This window comes from Erythrolamprus reginae, chromosome 10 (assembly GCF_031021105.1).
Source record: "Erythrolamprus reginae isolate rEryReg1 chromosome 10, rEryReg1.hap1, whole genome shotgun sequence".
Classification (NCBI taxonomy): domain Eukaryota; kingdom Metazoa; phylum Chordata; class Lepidosauria; order Squamata; family Dipsadidae; genus Erythrolamprus; species Erythrolamprus reginae.
Window position 1 is genome coordinate 550582 of NC_091959.1, and position 21288 is coordinate 571869.

At 57.1% G+C, this 21288-nt stretch overlaps 2 protein-coding genes across 14 annotated transcripts in view; both read left to right on the forward strand.

Annotated features, from left to right (window-relative positions):
• Positions 1-209: 209 nt before the first annotated feature.
• DAPK2 (death associated protein kinase 2) lies at positions 210-13734 on the forward strand. 6 transcript variants are annotated; one of them, XM_070762928.1, is made up of 12 exons: positions 210-290; positions 1673-1760; positions 4642-4863; positions 6765-6903; positions 7031-7160; positions 7360-7408; positions 7613-7639; positions 8207-8359; positions 8868-8913; positions 9854-12170; positions 12340-12423; positions 12835-13734. In XM_070762928.1, the coding sequence occupies exons 2-10, from the start codon at positions 1699-1701 to the stop codon at positions 10469-10471; spliced, it is 1446 nt and encodes a 481-aa protein (XP_070619029.1). In that variant the 5' UTR covers positions 210-290; positions 1673-1698; the 3' UTR covers positions 10472-12170; positions 12340-12423; positions 12835-13734. The 6 variants fall into 6 exon arrangements, with proteins under 6 accessions (XP_070619029.1, XP_070619032.1, XP_070619030.1 ...); XM_070762931.1 differs by having other exon boundaries at positions 12081-12170; XM_070762929.1 differs by lacking the exon at positions 210-290 and adding an exon at positions 508-1326 and having other exon boundaries at positions 12081-12170; positions 12790-13734.
• A 594-nt stretch (positions 13735-14328) lies between these two features.
• Positions 14329-21288, forward strand: part of HERC1 (HECT and RLD domain containing E3 ubiquitin protein ligase family member 1) — a 46358-nt gene continuing 39398 nt past the window's right edge. For 7 of the 8 annotated variants that reach the window (XM_070762914.1, XM_070762917.1, XM_070762921.1 and 4 more), the window contains exons 1-2: positions 14329-14424; positions 20017-20972. In XM_070762914.1, coding sequence (XP_070619015.1) covers positions 20043-20972 — 930 coding nt within the window. In that variant the 5' untranslated portion in view covers positions 14329-14424; positions 20017-20042. Of the gene's footprint in view, positions 14425-14576; positions 14639-20016; positions 20973-21288 lie in introns of those variants that run through there. The other variant, XM_070762915.1, reaches the window with a different exon arrangement.

Below are 21288 nucleotides of genomic sequence, written 5' to 3' on the forward strand. Positions count from 1 at the left end.
AACCTTCATTAAAAACCCTAATAAACACGATAAACCAAGCCAACATGCATACGAAACAGTCATACAACTTGGCCGTGGGGGCAGTTGGTTCATGGCCCGCGGGCCCTCCCCGTCCTCCCCCCCCCCGGGGCTGCTGGCGGCCGTTCCGCCGCGGGGCTGCAGGGGGCGCCCGGGGCCCTCGCACGCGGGGACACTACGGCTCCTCCCCCCGCCAGAGCGACGGCACAGCTGCCGCTGCTGCTCCGGGCGCCCTCGGCTCGCGCAGGTCGGCTCGGCGGGCGGCTCCACAGGTGCGCGGGTCCCGGGGCGGGGGGAGCGGGGGGGAGCGTCCCGGGCGGGTTGACCCCCTCCCCCCCACCCCCACCCCTCTCGCGCGAAGAGCGGGCCCGGCGCCCGACCCCCCCGCGATGCCCCTCGGTCGGTGGCTGTGTGTGGGGGGGGGGCTGAGTTGGGAAGCCGAGGAGAAGCCCCCCGCCCCCTCCCCCCGTGGGAGGCCTTGGCTGGAGAGGGGGAGGGGAGCCCGGGCAGCCCTCACCCCAGCCGGCCCCCTCAGCCCGCCCCCCTGCCAGGAAGGGAAGCGGGGGGGGGGTGTTTGCCTTGCAAGGTGCCTCTCAGCGGCCGCCGGGCTTCTTTCGCCTTCAGGTCGGCTGCCCACCTCCGCTGCCTTGAAGACCCTGACCCCCCCCCGCCGCCCCAGCCGGACCCCGGGCCCCTGTGGCCAGGAAGGCTGGGTGGCTTCGCAGGCTGCAGGATCTCGGGGAGGGGGGGTGTCGGGGAGGAGGAGGAGCCCCCCCAGGGGAATTGTGGCTGCCCAAAGGGAGGGAGCGGCTCCCCCCACTTGCCCAGCCCGGGGGTCCCGCCAGGCTCCCCTGCTGAAGCTGAGATGGTCCCAGAAGCGCTTGAGATCTCTTGGCTGGCAGGAGCCCCCCAAGCAGAGTTCGGGTGCCGCCTTGGGCCCCCCAGAAGCCTCAGCACCAGTGTAGTTGGCCCCGGGCTCTGTGGGCTTCCAAGGTCGGCCAAGGGGCTGAACCTGGCTGCCTGGAGAGAGCACAGGGTCCCAGCCCAGAGAGGGTCCCAGATCCCTTTGGACCTCCCTTGGGGGCCTTTCAGCCCCTTCCTGCCAGCCCCCCTCCCCCCCTGGGTCCTTCCGTGGTGCCCCAAAGCCCAAGGGGATCCCAGGTGTCCTTCTGCTGGGCCTTCGAAAGGTGGATTAGAAGACAGTCCTTTTCTCTCAGGGGGCTTAGAGGGCGTCCTTTGTCCCTTTGTTCCTTTGTTCTCCTGTCCTGGTCAAGGTCCTACAGATGAGAGCATCCCACCTCCCACTGGGTAAATGGGGGCGTGGGGGGCTCAGCCAGGTGAACCCAGGGGGGGGGGGTTGCAATGGGTCGGAAAAAGCCCCTCCAAGGGCACCAGCACCAACCACGCGGCTGCTGAAGGGACCTCTTTGCTGGAAATGATGCCTGGTCCTTCAGAGGCCCTGCCTGCCCCCCCGCCCCCCCCCAGACAGGTCCCTTCAAAGAGGCTGCTGAGAAGGTGCCCATTTCACAGGGTGAAGACTGAGGCTGAGCTTCAGGGGGGTGGGGCAGGAAAAGGTCCTGCCCGTTGTGTTTAGCCGAAAGAGGACCGAGATGAGCCGAGGCTTTAAAGGGCTGTCTCCCCTTTGGCTTCCCAGCGTCCAGGGCGCAGCGTCCAGCAGCGATGGCCGTCTTTAAGCAGCAGAAGGTGGAGGACCTGTACGAAATTGGGGAGGAGCTGGGCAGGTAAGGCCGAATTTCCCTTGGGCCCCGTCCGGTTCCCACCTTTCACCTCAATTCAGTGGCTCCTTTGCTGTTGTGTCTCTCGGCCACAGAATTGCAGTCCCCCCCAGGGAGGGGCTTGCCTGGCAGGGGGGGGGCACTAAGTGAAGGGAAGAATCCCAGGTGTGCTGGTGGAAGGCTGGCCGGTCTGTTCAGAAAGCGTTGGGACTGCAGCCAGCGCTCGGGACGAAGGGGCCCTTTGGTCTTGCTGGTCTTGCTGCCTTTGGACGGGGGTGGGGGGTGGGGGGGTGCGGAGAGAGGCCTGGGAGGCGCATTCACAAGATGGTCACTGGCCTGAGCTGAGCCGGCTGGCAGAGGTGGGGAAGCGCTTTCTCCCCCCATGAGCCTGGAGCCCTTCCAGCGTTTGGGGTCTGGAGCGGCTCTCCCGGGCCACAGCCCCCCTGGTGTCAGGAGGAGCCGGCCCCAGAGAGACGCCTGCCGCCATGGGAGGGCCGTCAGCTCCAGGCGGTGGCAGCTGTTGCGTCTGGCCAGTGGAGGTTTAGTAGCCTTTGGGGGGGGCAGGGCTGGGAGGCCCAGTACTAGGACCGTGTGGCCCAGAATGGCCCTCGCTGTGGGGGCTTCCTGGTCCTGTGGGCAGCAGGGAGGGCTGAGCCAGGCTGACCCCCCAAAGGAAAAACGCATTAAGGGAGGAGGCAGCGATGGGGACGAAGGTCAGGCTGGGCGTTGGCGGCTCTGAGCAGGGAAGGGAGGCGAGAGCGGCCGGCCGGAATTGGGGCAAAGAGGAGAGGGAAGCAGGCAGCCGTCCGAACACCTGGCTGGAGCCTCCAGATGCCATGGGACTCCAGTTCCCATCATCCCCCCCCCCGACAGATCAAGGACCAGCCCGAGGAGCCTGCTTCCTTGGCTGGGCCTGGGTTGAGCGGGCAGAGTCCCACGGGTCCAGGGGGGGCAGGCTGGGGTTCCCCCCCTCCCAGCTGAGATTCCCTGTGAGCCCCCCCCCTGCACACCCAGGGACCAGCCTGGCCCAGGGAGAAGCAGAAGCACAAAGAGCCCAGTCTGCCCCCTCCCCCCCCCAGAGCCATTCCAGCCCCCCTTCCCCGCCCCCTCCAGCCCCGACTCGGCCGTGAGTTGCTCCCTTCGGCCAAGGAGTGTTTGCCTTGCTGGGCTGGTGACACCACGTGGGATCCTGGCCTTGGGCTGCCCTCCCCCTCCAGGCCTCCCGTGCAGCCCCCACGGGGCCTGGCTGGCAATGGGGGGGCCGAGCCCCGTCCAACTTCCTGAGTCCAGAAAGGGCAGCCCAGGAGAGCCTTAGGAGGTCTGGCCACTGCTCGGCCATGGGGTCTCTGCCCCTGAGAAAGGGGAGGGGGGGAGAGACAGCAGCCTCCTCGCTTAAGGAGGGGTCACTCTATGGGGCGGGTGGGGGCCCTTTGGCAGAGGAGCAGCCCAAACAGATTTGCCCCAACAGACCTGGTTTGGGGGTTGGGGGGCTGGCTGAGGTTTTGAAAGCCAACGCCCCTTTTCCTGGGTTCCCCCAACCCCAACAATGGCTCCAGCCCTCCTGGCTGGGGGGTTGCAACCTACAGTCCGACTTCAACCCCTGCCCCCCCCATCCCTTACGTCCCACCTTTACGTAGGAAGCCCTGCCCACTCCTGCGGTGGGGGCCTCTAACCGGGTGACCTCAGGCAGGTTGGATAACAGCTCCCATCGTCCCCTGCCAGCCTTGGTGGGCAAAGAAGCCTCGCTGGCAGCAGGGGAATGCTCTCCCGCTGAGGCCGTCTGGCCAGTGTCCAGAGGGCAAGCGGCTGGACAGCCTCCTCTGTCGCCCGGAGCCCCCTGGGTGGTGCCAGCAAGTCTGGCTGGAGGGGCCGTAGAGGAGACCCTCTGCCCCCCCTTTTCCTTTCGGCTTTGGAGCTGAGCCTCGCTTTGGCCCAGGCGGGAGCAGCTGCCTCCAAAAATACCCCCTGCCCATCATGCCCAGCAGCTGGCCGGACGCCCGTGTCTGGATGACCTGCGACCTGCACTCTCGCCCGTCGGTCACTTGAAGGTGCTTTTCCCAACCTGGGTCTCTCCTGCTGAGAACGCTCAAGTGCCCCCATTTCAGGCCCAGCCGGCCCAGGGAGGGGGGTTTAGTTGTGGGGGGCTCCCCCTCCGCATTGCTTACTCCCCAGAGGCCACAGAGCCTAGCGCCCCCTGGTGTCTCCGTTGTATCACTGCACTATCGCACAGCTGGGACCTTTGTGGGTTGGGCTATTCTGAGAAGGGGCGGGAGGGGTCCCTCTCTCACAGGGGCTCTTTGACCGGCCTCCAGCCTCCCCCCAAAGGGGTTGGAGGGAGGATTCCTGCAGCTGCTTCCTCCTTTGGGGCTTCAGAGGGGCAGCCTCCCTCCGGCTTCCCCTCCAGGCCCATTTCTTCACAGCTGGGGGGGGGGGGAGAGGGCTCGGGAGAGCCTTGGCCCACCTGGCCCCCGTTTCCTGCTTCTGGCCTTGGAAGGGACCCCGGGAGACCCCCTGGATGGGCAGCCTTGCCACTGGGAGGGCCAGCTGTGCGTAAAGGCTGCCCCATTGAGCCTCGCCAGCACTCCCCCCCAAAGTGAAAGGGGGCGATCCAAGCGCCTGGACAGGTTCAATCATGGGACTGGACCCAACTTAGAGACTCTCTCTGGCTGCCCAAATTCTCATTCTGCCTGAAGACGTTGCTTGGATGAGTCGCAGGAGGTCCCACTTCTCATGACCTTTGCTCCAGTGGCCGTGATTTCTCCGGCCAGGTGCTTTGGGCCCCGGGCCTCCCTTTGCCTCTTGGAATGCCCCTCCTTGACCAGCCCTCCCCGGACCCTCCCACCCTCCCTCCCCAGTCACCCCGTCCGTCCGGTGGTTTTGCTTGTAGCGGGCAGTTTGCCATCGTGAAGCGGTGCCGGAAGAAGTCCACGGGGACGGACTACGCGGCCAAGTTCATCAAGAAGCGGCAGAGCCGGGCCAGTCGCCGGGGTGTCCGGCGGGAGGAGATCGAGCGGGAGGCGAACATCCTGCGACAGATCCTGCACAGCCACATCGTCCAGCTGCACGAGGTCTACGAGAACCGGACCGACGTCATCCTCATCCTCGAGCTGTGAGTGGGGGCTCTGGGGGGGACGTGTGGGGATGGGGGAGTTGAAGTCCATGGATCTTAAAGGGGCCCCGTTCCCAGATTGAGAAACACGGATCAACACCCAGAATCCTCCATTTTTTGAGGCGGTTCTGGTCGTCTTCTTTGCCTAAAATAAAAATGCATTTAGACTTATATGCCGCTTCGTAGTGCTTTGACAGCCCCCTCTAAGTGGTTTGTCCCCCAACAATCCGGCTCCTCCCTTGACCCCCCCGGGAAGGAGGGAAGGCTGAGTCCACCCTGCAGATGGCTTGAGGGTTTCTGCTCTGCTTGTTGAGATGTTCCCCATTCACACGGGCAGTGCGCCCAGCCAGCGTGTTTCCAGACCTGATTGGCTGGATTCAGCAGGCCTCGAACCAGCAGAGGGCTCAGACCAAGGCCACCACACAACAGGCACACGTAGCCCCTGGTGCACCACAACAGGGAGTGTTGGTCTTTCCTTCCCTTTGTTTATGAACCCAGTTTTAAAGGAGCGAATGTTATTTGAACAGGAAGGAAACGGTTCCAGGTTGTTGGTTCAGAACAAAGACAGACGGTTGGCGCTTGGAAGACGAAGCCACAAAGGCAAACTATATAAGGGGTTTTTTAGGTTTTTAATGTAAAATTGTTATTTTAGACTTAATATTAGATTTGTCATTGTATACTGTTTTATCACTGCTGCGAGCCACCCCGAGTCTGCGGAGAGGGGCGGCATAGAAATCGAATGAATGAATGAAGGGAGGGAGGGAGAGAGAGAGAGAGAAAGAAAGAAAGAAAGCAAGAAAGGAAGGAAGAAAGAAAGGGTCTCTGCCAGGGGTGAAGTGCTCGGAGAGGGTCTCCGGATCAAGGCTGAGCACCGCCTTGCAATCCTCTCCACTCATGTCAGCGTAGTGTAGATTATCCAGGTTTCCGGGTCACCATTAATGATGGATTTTGACGGCCTGCAGCGCAAGTTGTGTCTCTTGCCACAGTTCTGGATCTGCCACCCAGGCAGGGACACTTGGGGGCGTTTCTGTGGTTTCGGTGGTTCAGGGACCGAGCGAGACTCTCAGAATTGTCGTAGCTCATTTCTCAGAGGGCAGAAAGGACGAGAGACGCGGCAAAGCCTCTCACCGGAGCACAAGAGAGCTGCCTGGCTGGTGGGAGGAAGTGGTCTTCCTTCGAGGGACCCGTTCTCACCGGCAGGCGGCCAGTTTGGGGAGGGGGGACAGGGGGCTGCAGAAGGAGCCTCGGGGTGTCCTGGCACCTCCGTCATGGTGGCTGGGCTCAGCTGAGGAAAGAAGGAAATGTGGAGGTTTTGCACCTCGATCCTTCTCAGTGGCACCAAACAAACCCCGTAAACAAGAGGAGCCCCCTCCACTTGGCAGCACCTTTCATTTAATTTTATTTATTTGTTTTGTCCAATACACAATAATACACAATGAAGGTTATAGAGGTTATATACGAGTAGAATGTATCAAGAAGAGTATAGAAGAGAAATATAGGAATACAGTAAAATATAACTAGAGAGAAGAGTAGAAAATGTAAGAGATAAGAGAGATATAATAGATAGAAGAGAAAGGAGAGACTATACCGTCACAGAAGCAGCAGCCATGGGTGGGAAGGAAAGCCCCCTCCCCACTTTTCCGGGTGTTTCGGCTCTTTTTAGGGCATCACTCAGCCCAGGGCAGGGGGGGCAAGGAAGGTGCCCTGGCTGTTCCCACCGTTGAGATTTTATCCATGTTATTCAATCAGACATCTGCGGCCCCCTCCTCCACCCACTCAGGGGCTTGTTTTAAGTCCCTCCCTGTTAGGCTTATAATGCTGTGTTTCATTTGGGGGGGGGGTGTCAATCGCCAGGCATTGATGGTGGGGGCCTCCCCGCGCTTCCCCCTCTTATTTGGCAGAGTGTCCGGAGGGGAACTCTTTGACTTCCTGGCCCAGAAGGAGTCGCTGAGCGAGGAGGAGGCCACGCGGTTCCTCAAGCAGATCCTGGACGGGGTCCACTACCTGCACACCAGGAAGATTGCCCACTTCGACCTGAAAGTGAGGAGCCCTCCCTCCCCCCCCGGGCAGTCCCACCAGAGGTGCAGCCGCCCCCCAGACCATCCCACTGGCCCCGAGGGCTGAGGGCTGAGGGGCTTCTCTCTCTTGTGTCCTTCTCGCCCTGAAGCCCGAGAACATTATGCTGCTGGACAAGACCCTCCCCACCCCACACATAAAACTGATCGATTTTGGTTTGGCCCACGAAATAGAAGATGGGGTGGAGTTTAAGAACATTTTTGGGACGCCAGAATTCGTAGGTAAGTTGTTGCCCTTTTGCCCCCCACGTATCCAGGGCCCATGGGGGCAGCCTTTCTCAGCCACTGCCTGCCAGGAGTGACAGGTCCTCCCGGGCTGAGGATGATGGGTCCTGGCTGCCCCTTAACACAACTGGGGGGCTTCAGGTTGGGGCAGGCAGCCGGTCTTTCTCTGACCTCGGGCTCCACTCTCTCCTTCCAGCCCCGGAAATCGTAAATTACGAGCCGCTGGGCCTGGCAGCTGATCTCTGGTGAGTCTCCTCTGCCCCTGCAGCCTCCTCCCTTCACCACCTCTGGTTGCTCCGGCTGATTCTTGGGTGTTGGATCGGCTTTTGACACAAATCAGCAGGCAGAAGACACATTGGCTGGGTTTCCCCCCCACTGCCCACCTGACCAAGTGGTTGGTCTTAGCATAAACCTGTGGGTGTTTTTTCCTTTTTTTCTCTTTTCCTCAGGAGCATTGGAGTCATCACTTATATACTGTAAGTACTGGGTTATTCATTCTCTTGGTTTATTCAACTATTTATTTGTATCCGTTCCCTGCTATTTTCAAGCCCACGTTTCCTGCAAGATGTACAATCAGTGTGTCCCCCACCTTTATCCTCACAACGTCCCTGTAAAATCAGCCAGATTGAGAAGAAGAAAGTTGTCCTGGGCAGCTGGTGGCCAAAGTGGAGGTGGGCTCCACTCCCCCAGCTGGCCAGTGGAGTGAGTCCCTGGCAGCAGTTGCACAGGCTGATCACCAGGGGGCAGTGTGGCACTGTCCATGGCCTTGCGGCCCAGGGGGAGGAACTTCAGGTGCCCATCAAGAGAGCCGGGGGTGGGGGGGAGGCTTTGGGGGTCCCTGGAAGAATTTCCCCCACCCCAGCCAGCAGACTGCAGTTGCTCTGTCTTCTGGGTTTCAGTTATGGACATTCAAATTCCCACCAAGGTCACCCTGGCTCTGAGCTGCAGTCCTTCCGTCCTTCTTCTTTTCTCTCCTTCCTTCCTTCCTTCTTTTCTCTCCTTCCTTCTTTTCTCTCCTTCCTTCCTTCCTTTCCCCCCTGCAGGCTGAGTGGGGCTTCCCCGTTCCTTGGAGAGACCAAGCAGGAGACGCTGGCTAACATCACTGCTGTCAACTATGAATTTGATGAAGAATTCTTCGGCCATACCAGCGCCCTGGCAAAAGATTTCATCCGGAAACTTCTGGTGAAAGATACACGGTGCGTCTTTCTTGCCAGGGTTGCGGGTTCTGTGTTCAGCCCGTTCAGACGACCGTTGCATCTGAGATGAAGAAGTTTGGGGGGGGGGCTCCCAAGATGCCTCCTTGGGACTCGCGGGGCTCTCTCGGTCCAGCCCACTTTGACTCAGGGGCTGCAGGGCCGAAGGACTCTGCTCAACGGGGCTGCGGAAGACCCTCCGAAAGGGAAGAAGGGGGGGCCTTGGGGGAGTCTCCCGTGAGCCCCTTGGAAGCCCCCAGACAGGCCTCTTCAGAGTGAGCCTGGGGGGTGCATTGGTTGTAGGTGAAGGGGCTTACGACACCCCCTCCCCCTCCCGGGCCCTCCAGGCTGCCCTCTGTTGAAGCCCCCAGGGAGGCTCCCAGCCGTGATTTCAGGCTGGGGGGGGGGGGAGAGTGTGCCATCTCTGCCTGAGGCCTTTGCGACCTGCTTCTGACTGGCAGCTCTTTCTCACGAGGGGGGGGATTCACTGAGGTCTTTCTCCCCCTTTTAGGAAGCGACTCACCATCCAGGAAGCGCTCAGGCACCCCTGGATCAGGGTAAGTCCAGGAGGGGCCGGGAGGTTCCCGAGTGGGGGGGCGCAGAGGCTGGACAGAACCTTGTATGCCCCCCACCCACCCCCACTTTCGTACCCAAAGGGTTTCCCTCCTTGAGGCCCCTCCACTGCTCCCTTGGGGACCCCTCCCTCCTGTGCCCAGGGGTCCAGCTGCCTCTGGGGTCCCTTTCAGAGGAGAAGAATAAAGCAATCCGGCCTTTTTGGGGGAAAACATTCCTTCTCTTGGGCATGATGGTTATTCCACATGTGAGATACAATGTTCTGTCCAGGCGCCCACTGAGGGGTCTCTTCCCGTCTCTCGGCTTTGCTTGTCTGGGTCTGGTCGGAGGGGGAATAACCCTCCCCTCCTGGCCTTCCGTGGCTGCTTGCAAGCCCCCCCCCATTTCTTTGTGGCCTGCATGCGAGAGCCGGGAGGGGCATCTCGAGGTCAGCGATTCCCAGGTGGATGTTGGAAATTCCAAACCAATTGTAGAATATCAAGACGCTGCCAGTCACATGTAAACTGATCCGAGTTTTCATTTTATTTTTGGCACAATCCCCCCCCCCCTTTGCTGGAGATCCCGTGCCAGGCAGGTTCTGCCCCCCGAGCACTTTCTCTCTGGAGCGCTGCAGTTTAACTCCCCCTGCGCCTCCTCCCATAAATGCTGTCCCAGAGGCGATTCCGTTTCCACAGAGGTTGTGCCCAGAGTTGTGCACAGGTGTGGAGGTCGACAGGGAGCGAGGTCCTTCTCCCGGTGGGAAAAACATTTTGCCAGAAAGATGTCAAATGCATGAAGGCGCATGAAGAGAGGACTTGTGGCTGCTCCTGGCCCCTGCATGTGCGTGTACCTGCACCCTGGTGTGATGTTGTGGATGTTGTGGTGTCTTTAGACCCTCCTGGTGAGATGTTCCTGGCAAATAACCGTCCCCCGGCTTCTCTCCAGTCCAAAGAAGGCTCCAAAGTCCAAGGCCCCCGGAGGACCGAGCAGAGGCCGTTGGAGACCAAATGGCTGAGGGATTACACCATCAAGAGCCACGCCAGCATCCCTCCCAACCACAGCTACGCCACCTTTGAGCGCTTTGCCCGCCTGGTGGAGGAGGTCTCCGGCATGGAGAGGAGCGTCGACACCCTGGCCGCCTCCCAGGAGTCCTTGCAGGGGGACCTGGGCGCCCTGGCCTCCATCTACGGCGAGAAGGAGGCCTGGTACAAGGAGGAGCACGAGGGCGCCAAGCACGAGCTCTCCCGCCTGAAGTACGAGCACCGCAAGGTCGACGCCCTGAAGAAGCAGCTGCAGGAGGAGGTCCGGGCGGTGGGCACCAACCTGGCTGGGGTGGCCGGGAGGTATGCGGGCCTCCAGTCGCACTACGAGCGGCTGAGCCAGGAGCTGTCGGAAGAGCTTCGCTGGATCCAGGACGTGACGAGCAGCTTCTGGCTGGGGGGCAGCGAGGGGGGCAGCTTCGGATGCGCCTTCCGGAAGGACCTCAACGAGCTGCTGAACCGGTCCTGCTACGAGGAATTCCTGGCGGCCTTGAACCTGGGCGGGGCGAAATCCGGCCCCTGATGCCGCTGGAAAGGGGTGTACGCTGGCACTTCGGTCCGAGTCGGAGGGGGCCTGCTTGGACGGGAGGCGGCTGCTCCCCTTCGGGAATCCTGCCGGCTGAACTCAAGACGGCTGGGTTGCTTTTGAACGGTGCCATTGGACCGGCCATTGTTCCCGCCGTATTTCTACATTTATTTATTCTTAATTCGACTTCTGTGCTGCCCAAACCCAGTGGGACTTGGGACGGCTTATATATTTCTGTCCCGGGAGAGACACTGTGGGCTCTGGATGTTTGTGCCTTGGTTGGGTCCCAATGAATTTCTAAGAGGGCTTTCCATCCCCCTCCCCCTAAAAGCTTGCCCCGTTTTTATCCTTTGGAAGGTGCCCTGAGCTCAACTGAAGACCTGGCTGTAGGTCAGCATACTTAAAAGCTTTTCATTTATTGCTGAGTTGCCGCTGTAAGTAGGCATTGATTTCCTTTGGTTTTCAAATTCTGTGTGAAAGTGGGTTTTTTTTAAACAACCCTGGAAATACCTTGGAGAATAAACGGAGGGTCCCGAATGAATTTGCACCCGTCCCTGTCCCCTCAAAGGCAGGACCCTCAAAGGCCTGGACTCTCATCTCCTTCCAGGCAAACCAACCAACCACCAACTCCCAGCGAGGACATCGGATCTCCCTCTCTCTCTCTCCCTCTCTCTCTCTCTCTAAGGGGAGGAATCATTGTTGCCTGCTGGTGGTTGTAAGATGAAAGAGGGGGCGAAGGGGAAGACCCACCCCCTGGCTCCTCCCTTACCTGCTGCCAACTCTGTGGCTAAGCTCAGAGAACGGGGCTCAATCAAGACCTGCTTAGTGCAATGGGCTTTCTTGAACACAGAGCTCGAGTTCCAACGCCCGGAAGGATGACCTTGCTCTTCTGCCGAATTCTGCTTGGTCCTAGCCGGGGTGGGGGTGGGGGCTTCCCCAGGCAGACATGATTTCCCTCTCTGGCCGGCCGTAGTGGACTCTGAAGGTTGAAGAGCTGCTCAAGGAAGGAGGGGGAGGGGAGGGGGCTTGACAAGGGAGGAACTGAGGCTGAAGTAAGTGGGGAGGGGGCCCAGGAGAGCTACGGAAGGAAGCCCCGGGGTAGCTGAGGGCCCCCCGATCTTCTCAAGCCTTGAAGGGAGGCCAATTTCTCCCTCTGCCCGAAGCTCCCAACCTGGTGCTGTGCTCGAACCTCTTGATGTTTCCTCTCCATCCAGTTGGGCAGCAGATAAACATAGTGAATAAATAAGGACACGGTCAGCTGCTTGTGGTTCTTCCTCAGCCAGGATTGATAGGCCTGAACTGGACTTCAGTGGCAAAACATTTGACCCTGCAGGGGTGTTTGGAAGGGCGAGCTCTTTATACGGGCTATTTAGCGTGTCCAGCACATTACAAAAACAAGGCGGTCATGGTTCTTACTCGGGACCTAGAAGACTAAAATCCAACACCTGCATAGGAAGGAAGGACAGGTGAACTCGGTGGCCAAGGTTAAGAAAATAGCCAGTCTACATGTGAACCAGGCGATGCCCGGAGCCCTTGAGCACTTTCTCCTTGGGGGGGGGGGGGGTCAGGGGAGGCTGGGCCTGACCTTGTCGCCTCTTGTCTCCAGCCCATGGACAGCCACCAAACCTTGGTCAGGCGGGAATCGGTTGTTAACATGGAGAACTTCAAAAAGCAGTATGCCCGGAGGCGTTGGAAGGTGAGGGGGCAGGGAGAGAGGCAGCCAAGAGTTGGGGGGGGGACGTGGCTTAAGCATTCCTGGAGGGGCGTCCGGGGGGGGGCACATCTAGGAACCCAGTGATGAGCCTGAGGGTCTCCCTGATCCGGGCTTCCAGGCTGTGACCGAGGGCGGCTGCTTTTCTCCCCAGCTCACCTACAGCATTGTTGCCCTGTGCAACCGTCTCTCTCGCTCTCTGGCGCAGAAAGTCCACTTAATGCAAGAAGACCGTTTGGTAAGTACACGGAGCACAAAGGGTGGGCGGGGGGAGGGGCCCGGGGCCTGGCAGTGCTGCCTCCTCCTCCTCCGTTGAGGTCTGGAGAGGTGGAAGGGCCGGGCCCACTTTCGGACAGGCCCGGGAACCTCGTTGCTCCAGGCCAGCTGGACGGCACTTCCTAGCACTCCAGGGGTCCGTGCTGACCTCCTGGGAGACTCGCCTTTCCCCTCCATGTCGCAGAAGCTTCTAGGGCAGCAAAACTCTGCCAGCTGCGGCCACCGAGGCTTGACCCTGGTGAGGAGTTCTGCTCGGGGGCTCCGTGCCGGTCTGGTCCTTGGGCACGGCAGCTGGGCTGTCTTCAGAGAGAGGTGCTTCCTTCCACAGGCGGCAGGGCTCCAGCCTGGAGGTCATGCTGCGCTCTCATTTCAGCGCGGTTGCGAAAGTGACCACGAAGAAGACCGGGCGGCAGACTCCTCCCAGAGGAGGAGCAGCATCTCCTAGCTCGGATCCGCTGGTCAGACTGCAGCAGCCAAGAGCCGAGCTGGTGGGACGAAGCCCCCTGCAGGAAGAGGCCCTGGGAGGAGCTGCCCAGGACAGGAGGAGCCTTCGCCCGGCCCAGAGGTCCTTCCAGGAAAGGGGAGGAGTGCCGCCTCCCTTCGGGGCCGTCTGGCTGCCATCGTCCCTTCCGGCAAGGAGCAGGCCCTCTCTGGACGGGTGCCCAGCGGCTTGGTCAAGGCAGTGGGGCTCTGCTGACCTCATGGCAGCCCAGGCGTCTTTCTCGAGATTGGCATCCTCAGGGTGTGTGGACTCCGACTCCCAGCATTCCCCAGCCAGCGTCTTGAAGTTGCCAAGACTGTTGAGCCGCAGAGGTGCCGCGAATGGGGTCCCTCTCGTAGGTGGCCCCAAAACCCCCTGAAAGGTGTCTGGACAAGAGAAGTGACAGGCAGGCCAAGGAAGGATTGGCAGAGCCGGCCTGCGTCTCCTTCTGACCTTTTGGAGAGGAGGATTCCAGGGGGTCCGGCCAGCAGCCTCCCTGCTAAAAATACACAGGGCACAATGTTGGAAGGAGAGGATGGAAGGAAGGAGGGAGGGACGGAGAGAAAAGGAGGGAGGGGAGGGAGGGAGGAGCCCCGTCCATCATCAGGAAACCCCAACGAGTCCCAAAGAAGAGGAATAATTCCCAGAAAAGCCACTTTCAAAACTTATCAGCCTTCATCTATTCACAACCCCAGGTGTGAAGATGCTGTATGTTCATTTCTGTACTATACACAGAGTAATGCATTTGGAAAATGTATGTAATATGTATATAAAATATATACATTTGAAAAAGAGACCCCGCAGTCCTGTTGGCTCTTCCAGGGGCAAAGGGGGGGGCTGCAGCGGGGGGGTTTGAGGGCCCTGAAGTGGGGAGGGGTCTTGGGGCCCCTTCTCCCCAAATGCAGCCTCCGTAAAGGACCAAAGGAGGCAAAAGAGAATTAAAACCAATGTAGACTCGGAATCCAAATTGCACCCGGACTGGGTGGGTGGGTGGGGGAATGTTGCTCAGGGATGCGCACTCCAGCGCCCATGATGCACAGCCACTGGGTGGCGGCTGATGGGAGATGGACTTGCCCCAGCCTGCAGGCTGGCTGGGGAGGGACCGACTACAAAGCCCATCCTCCCACTCCCTCTTGTCTCAAGGCGCTCCAAACTTGGCAACTTCAAGACTTGTGGACTTCAACTCCCAGAATTCTCCAGCCAGCAAAGCTGAAAGTTGCCAAGTTTGGGGAGCCTTGCTTTATGTGGATGGGGACTGTAGCCCACTCCCGGAGCCGGACGCTAGAGGGCGCTGTGGCGGCCAGTGGGGTCTTCCGCCCCTCCCTCCCCGCGGTGTTGCCGCGCGACGGAAGCGCGAGCCGGCGGCGGGTCTCGCGAGGCTTGGCCGGGCCGCCCTCCCTCTGTCGCTCGCGGGACGCTTCCCACTGCCTGAGGAACGGCGGGCGGGGCCGAGGGGCGCCGCGGACGAGCGGGGCCGGGCAGGTAGGCGCGCCGGGCGGGCGGGTCTCGGTGTCGGAAGGCCGGGAGCGTCGCCCCCCGTCCCTGCGCGGCGGGGCTGAGGCGGGGCGGCGCGCGGCTCGCTCGGACTGCAACTCCCGTCGGGCCGCCGGCGCGCGAGGCATTCTGGGAGGGGAGGGAGGGGGCGCAGGGAGGGAGCGGCGGCGCTGGACAGCTCCGAGGAGGCAGAGGAGGACAGGTAGGGCGGACGGGGCCTCCGGGGCGGGGGGCGGAGTGGGAGCGGCCTCAGGGCCCCCGGAGCCTCTCCCGGCCTCGCTCGGGGCCTCCGGGGAGGGGTTCCCGGGGGGGGGGAGGCGGGGCTCTCCGGTGCCCCGAGGGCGCCGCTTCCCTCCCTCCCTCCCTCCCTCCCTCCGCCTGAGGCCTCCAGCCGGCGGGGCTCGGGCAGCAGCTGCCAGGGCGGGCGGCGGGGGGTGTCTCTGCAGGGCAGCCCGGGGAGGTGCTCCTCGGCCTCGGGGATCGCTTTAGGGCTCCCCGGGTTGCAGGAGCCCGGGAGCAGCTTCGAGGTCCCTTCGCTCGGCCTGTTGGAGGCGGTTCCTGCCCTGTGGCCTAAGTGCCCGCAAAGGCCCCTGGCAGAGCCACCTGGTGTGTGTGTGGGGGGCTCAAAGGAGACGGTTGGGTGGGTGGGGGGTGGTCTTGTGCAAGGGGTCAGCTCTCTCCGCCTGTCTGCACAGGTTTGCCCTCGATATGTAGTCCGGCTTTAAACAAGGGATGGGGGGGGGGGCGTGCTGAAGGCCCAAATGAGAATTTGAACACACACCCTTGTAGCTAGCGCTAAAGTCAATCTGAACGATCTGCAATGGAAGTCAGATAAAAAAGGCATCGGGTTTTGTGGGTGCCGAACCTAGTGGTCCTTTCATACTAAACGGAAGGAGGCACTCTTTGGACTTCACTCTGGAGACCTGCAGGTAAAGCTAGTCGCACGAAGCCTTGAACCTGGGGGCCGACCGACCACTGGAATGGTTGCGTGAAGCCTGGGAATCGGCCAATGACAGCCCGGCTTCCACGGCTGCCTCTTGTGACGGATCCAGGCTCATGGAGCCAGCTGGAATGTTTCCAGGCAACCTTGGTGAGAGGGTTCTTTTCTGGAACTCCGGAGCTAATGGGCAACAATATTGGAAGAGCTGAGAAGGTCCACGTTGGTTTACATTGGTTGGTTGGGGACTCAGTAGTTTGAAAGCATTGGTAATTTTGGAAATCAGGTTTATATAAATTTAGCAATCGATACTAAACTTTGCAAATCCACACGTGGTATGAAATACGCCCAAATGCTCAGTGGGAAAGTCTTTTTGGAGTCTTGTTGGCTATGAAATGGCAGAACACTGAAGCGGTCAAAGGTTATAAATAGGAGAGACTTCTTTTGCAACTTTGCCAGAGGAGATACAGCCGGGGCTGGACTAGATGATCCGGTGATCTGGTTTGCTATGCGCAGTTCACACAGGCCCCTAATCCCTTCATAAATATAGCTGCATTCCATGGGGATAGGGGCTTTTTTCTGTTTACCTTGTGAGTCACTCCTTTGCCTTCATCTGAGGTTGCTTTGGAATTCCACATTCTCTCTCACCTTCATTATGTCTTACAAATTTCCCTAGCTTCTGTTGTTTGAAGGAATGATTTTGATTGTGTTATGAATAAATAAAAGATAGCGCAGCAAATATAAACTTTATGTGTGTACACACATTTCTGTGTACACATACAGTGTAAGAAGTCTTAAACATATCTGTGTGAGGGCTCTTTTGTCTTCTCTTCAAAATACAAGTGGGTAAGTGCAGTTTTCACAGAGAATATATCTGCAAGTATATTTTCTAACCTGAAGGAGTGTCAGACATTTTTAGCTTATCAACACATCAGATTCTAAATAAGTATTTGCTGATGACACGTCCAACTTTTCAGTAATCTGTGCTAGTTTGAACTCTTTCTGCACATTGAAAATTATAATTAGTGGCATAAACACAAATTACAGTTTTTAAAATCAAATTACAGTACTCTGTTTTTAAGATGTTTAATTTTAAATTTGTAAATTGCTATCTTCATATACAGAAAATACAATATCAAATGCTGAATTCACCTTTAAGTGAAATTCTATCTTCTGCTATGAAGTTAGTCCAAGCTTTGACTTTTTAGCTGCTGCTGAGACTCACTAGAAGATCGTGGGGAACCTTGAATATTCATTCCTCTTTGGGGCCTACAGAGCGGTCTCCTCTGCCGCTGGAGTCTCCAGTTTTCTGGCCAGAAATGGCGGCCGGCTTGGGCTTCTGCCTGAATTTGTCCTGCATGGACTCCAAAAATGCCTGTGTTATGCAGTATCTACATTTGATACTTGAAGGATGGCGATTGAGCCATCTTGTTTGCAGCATAGAGCACTAAAAAGATTTAAAGACTCTATTAATTTTGAGAAGCTTTTGCATTATTTAAAATAAAAAACACTTGATAAGAAAATATAATCATTGTTCACACCTTAATTGGTGAAGCATCAATTAAGACATTTGTTACTTGCATCTTTAGAAATGTGTTGTTCCAATAAAAAAATACCATGGTGGTTGGTAACTATGATTAGCGTTTTCCATTTGTGCGGTGTCCTTTTTGTGGAGGGAATTTTGCAAAATATAGGCAGGTGGTTCTTTGTTTTGACCCAAATGTTGTTGATAGGCTGAAGAGCCAGTGGGAGGGAAAAGCTGGCTAAGAATATAAGGAATGACCCTGGGCTAAGTGGAAGTAAGACCAGATAATTCAGAGAGCGTGCAGCTACAGCTCCTTTCGGAGGATTTCTGTTTCCCAGCATGTGATGTAACATCCACAGGGGGTGGGTGGCCTTTCATTCTGATGACGTCATGTTGCCTGCTTTGTTCTTTGGTGGAAAGGGGAAAGAAGCCAGGTCGATGCTTTCGGCTCAGTGATCCCGGCATCACGTTAGATACTGATGAGACTGGGCAGCACCCTGACCATCCAGGAGTCCATGCAATGCTGCAATGCAAAGCCCGCCAGAGCCCAAGTCTGCCCAAATGAGATACGGACTCTAAATACGGGTTATACTGCATTGGCATATGTCGACTATCCATTGTTTATTAGAATAGTTTTGCAAAATTAAAAATTCTCTTTAAAAATTTCCTTCCTCCTTTGGTGAAATGCCCTCCTCTCTTTCCTTTGGAACAACCCTTTGAGTGTTCAATGTGCCTGTAGAAAGCCATAAGTGAGCTGCTGCAATGCTGGAAGCTTTTAACCCTCTAAGTAAGTCTTCCATTCTGGCCCTGCGTTGATACCTCTCTCCCTTGGCAAAGTGAGAACCCCGCAGTGGCTGGATTGGGTCTTAAGCGCCTGCCCTGCCGGTGAGGTTCTGGCTCCCCTGAGATTTGGCCTGAGGCGCCAGAAGGGAATACCACCCTTTGGGACCATCGGATACCGTCTAGCGTCCGTCCGTTTGATTATAAAATACCAGCAACATCTTTGCCTATTGGGCAAACATTCTTTGTCTAGGCTATAATCCCTTTATTTGCACCTAAAGTACAGCAAGAAGTTGTTTATTAAATATTGTTTATAAATAAAGTTGTTTATGGGAAAGATTGTCCTTTTAAAAAGAACAGTGTTCCCAAGAAAACATATATTTAAATATTAATTGGCCAAAGAACAAGGACATTTCTTAGCATCGTACACAAGTATTGATAAGGGATTTAAATTTAACCCTTTAACCCTAGGAAATATTGGATATTCTATTGTGCGTCCACCCCACCCTGTTATCCCTCTGGGGATGAGTAAGGCAGCTTGTCCTGTGTGAGCCTTTTCAGGCTGATTCCTCGCAGCCCTGTTGCTATAGCAATGAATGTGTGACAGTGGTTCTTTCTGCAGTCCTCCTCATGGGTGTTGGTATGCAGAACACACCACAAGCAGGGGAGAAGTGTCATCGGTAGCATAAATCCTCCCCCTGTGTTAATGTCAGCTGAGACTCTTTCCTTTCCCCGCTGCTTTGTGTATGTCTGCGTTGGCAATCAGGTGTATCAGTCCTGCTTAAATCTCGAAATGCCCTTTTAAAATGGCCACAGTACCTGCAATTAGAATCTGTTCTCTTGTCTTCTTGGTCCAGAAAATGAGACTCTGGCCGGTGAGGCAGTCTGCAAGGGACGCTTTAAAAGAATGGAAACAACTGTGTGTGTATATGTATGGAGAGAGCTTATAGAGAGAGACATAAAGTTGTGCGTGTTGAGTTTTAATAAAGGCTTGTCACATTTCATGGTACCCATCCATATAATGAGGCCACCAGTGGGGAAATTAATTTAGATGTTGTTTTCTGGTCATTGACACCAAGTGACCAGTCATGCTAATTTCCCCAAATGCCAGTGGGTTACGCTGATTCATGTGTGGATCTATTCCAGTGGGATTTACTTCTCGTTTTAGGAAACAGTTGCTTTGAAGCAGGTGAATGCATAAAGCAGGGGATGGAGAGGCGAACGCTCGCTTCCCTTGAACTGCTCAGAAGTATCATTGACCACCACTCTCAGAAAACGATGGCTGGGCAGTTCCGCTCTATCCCGTCACTGGCCTCCCTTTTACTTTTATAGTTTTAGTGGAAACTGGGCAGTCATTTAGATTTCAAGCTGATGTGCAAATAAAACTCTCCGTTTGGTGGTGTTGACAATTTGGGAGAAACGTCAGCAAACTTTGCAGTGAGATTCCGTCCAAGCAAGGCAGGGGTCAAGGGGAGCAGAGGGCTCCTCTGGGGAGAGGGATGTGTCTGGCCTTTGGGGACAGTGTGGTTGATATGTACACAAGTGTGATTTTGTACCAAGGAGGCCCAGTCCTGGGATAATTTGGGGAGAATAACAGACAGCCTTGTGGTGACTATTTGGGGGTCACAGCCATTGGGACCAGTGGGCCTCTCCCCCTGGCCATTGGGTCACCAGTATTTTGCCAGTGGGAGTCCAGTAGGGATGAGATTGATGTCTGGAAATGCAGTTTAATAAAAGAAGCCCTGGCTTATTTTTATTTTACTTCATCTGTTTTGGATATGCACTTGCCTTTCCATTTTAACGCCCTGGGCTCACCAATAATTAGCGTCCAGGGAGCATCCAGTCCTCAGGAGGGAGTGAAGAGGGATTTGGGGAAACCGGCTCTTGGAAGGGAGTTCGGAGAGGTTGGGGCTGTTGGCGGTGGCGGTGGGTGACTTTCCTGCCTGTGCAACAATCCCTGAATCTGCTAGATTAGGACTTTGACAGGCAGCAAAGGCCTCTGAGTGGTGCAATGAGTTCCTATGTCGTTTTGCCAGGAGTCATGGCAGCAAAAGGCACCCGGGGCCCTTCGCACAGCTTGGCTTTTGTGGTCTTAGTGCAGCAGACACACAAATGTTTTCTCTTTGAGAGGGAAAAAAGTTCTTCACTCAGAGGGCGAGAGGCAGGCTTCCGTTTTGCTTCTGAATGCACAAATCGCAAAGGTGTGAGTTGTTGTTGTTGTTGTTAAAAAAATTGTATTTTTTAATAATAATAATAATAATATTTAATTTTATGTCCTGCCCACAGGTGTGGGTAGAACAAGGCCAGTGTTTATTCCCGGGTGTCTTTTCCACCCTAGGACGGATGGCCAGTGGGTAGGCCAGCATGGCGACCATGGTTCCCCCCGTGAAGTTGAAATGGCTGGAGCATCTCAACAGCTCCTGGATCACGGAAGACAGCGAGTCGATCGCCACCAGGGAAGGCGTCTCCGTCCTCTATGCGAAGCTGGTCAGCAACAAAGAGGTGGTCCCCCTGCCTCAGCAGGTCTTCTGCCTGAAAGGGCCCCAGCTGCCGGACTTTGAGCGGGAGTCCCTGTCCAGCGATGAGCAGGACCACTACTTGGACGCCCTCCTTAGCAGCCAGCTGGCTCTGGCCAAGATGGTGTGCTCAGACTCCCCCTTTGCCGGGGCTCTTCGCAAGCGCCTGCTGGTCCTGCAGCGCATCTTCTACGCCCTGTCCAACAAGTACCACGACAAAGGCCGGGTGAAGCAGCAGCAGCACTCTCCGGAAAGCAGCTCGGGCTCCACGGACATCCATTCGGTCAGCGAGAGGCCCCGGTCCAGCACGGACGCACTGATCGAGATGGGGGTGCGGACGGGGCTCAGCCTGCTCTTTGCGCTCCTGAGGCAAAGCTGGATGATGCCGGCCGGGGGCCCCGGGATCAGCCTCTGCAACGACGTCATTCAGACGGCCATCGAGGTGGTCAGTTCCTTGCCCCCCCTGTCTCTGGCCAATGAGAGCAAGATCCCCCCCATGGGCCTGGACTGCCTCTCCCAGGTGACGGTCTTCCTGAAAGGAGTCACCATCCCCAACTCCGGGGCGGACAGGCTGGGGCGGAGGCTGGCTTCCGAGCTGCTGCTGGGCCTGGCGGCTCAGCGCGGCTCCTTGCGCTACCTCCTGGAGTGGATCGAGATGGCCCTCAGCACTTCGGCCGTGGTCCACACCCTGGAGAAGAGCAAGCAGCTGCCCACCTCGGAGGGCATGGTCAGCTTCGATTGCTTCATGACGATCCTAATGCAGATGAGACGGTCCTTGGTGCGTATGCCCTGACCTCCAGGGGGGCGGAAGGAAAGGGGGGGGCTGATATCGGGTGTCCGTCCCTCCCGTCGGCCTCACCTATAGCCGATGGCATTTGCAAAGAGTCGAGTGTCTTTAAACCCTCTCTTTCAAGGCTTGCTTTTGGGTCTCCTGTCGGCCTTTCAGATTTGGACATCGGAAAACACAATTAAATGTTAAATAAAATAGGCAAAACCAGCAGTCTGTTTTACTGAGGGAAATATTCCACTGCTTGGTTGGTTGGTTGGTTGGTGAGATAACCTTATATATGTTTATATGTGCGCGGTTATACGTC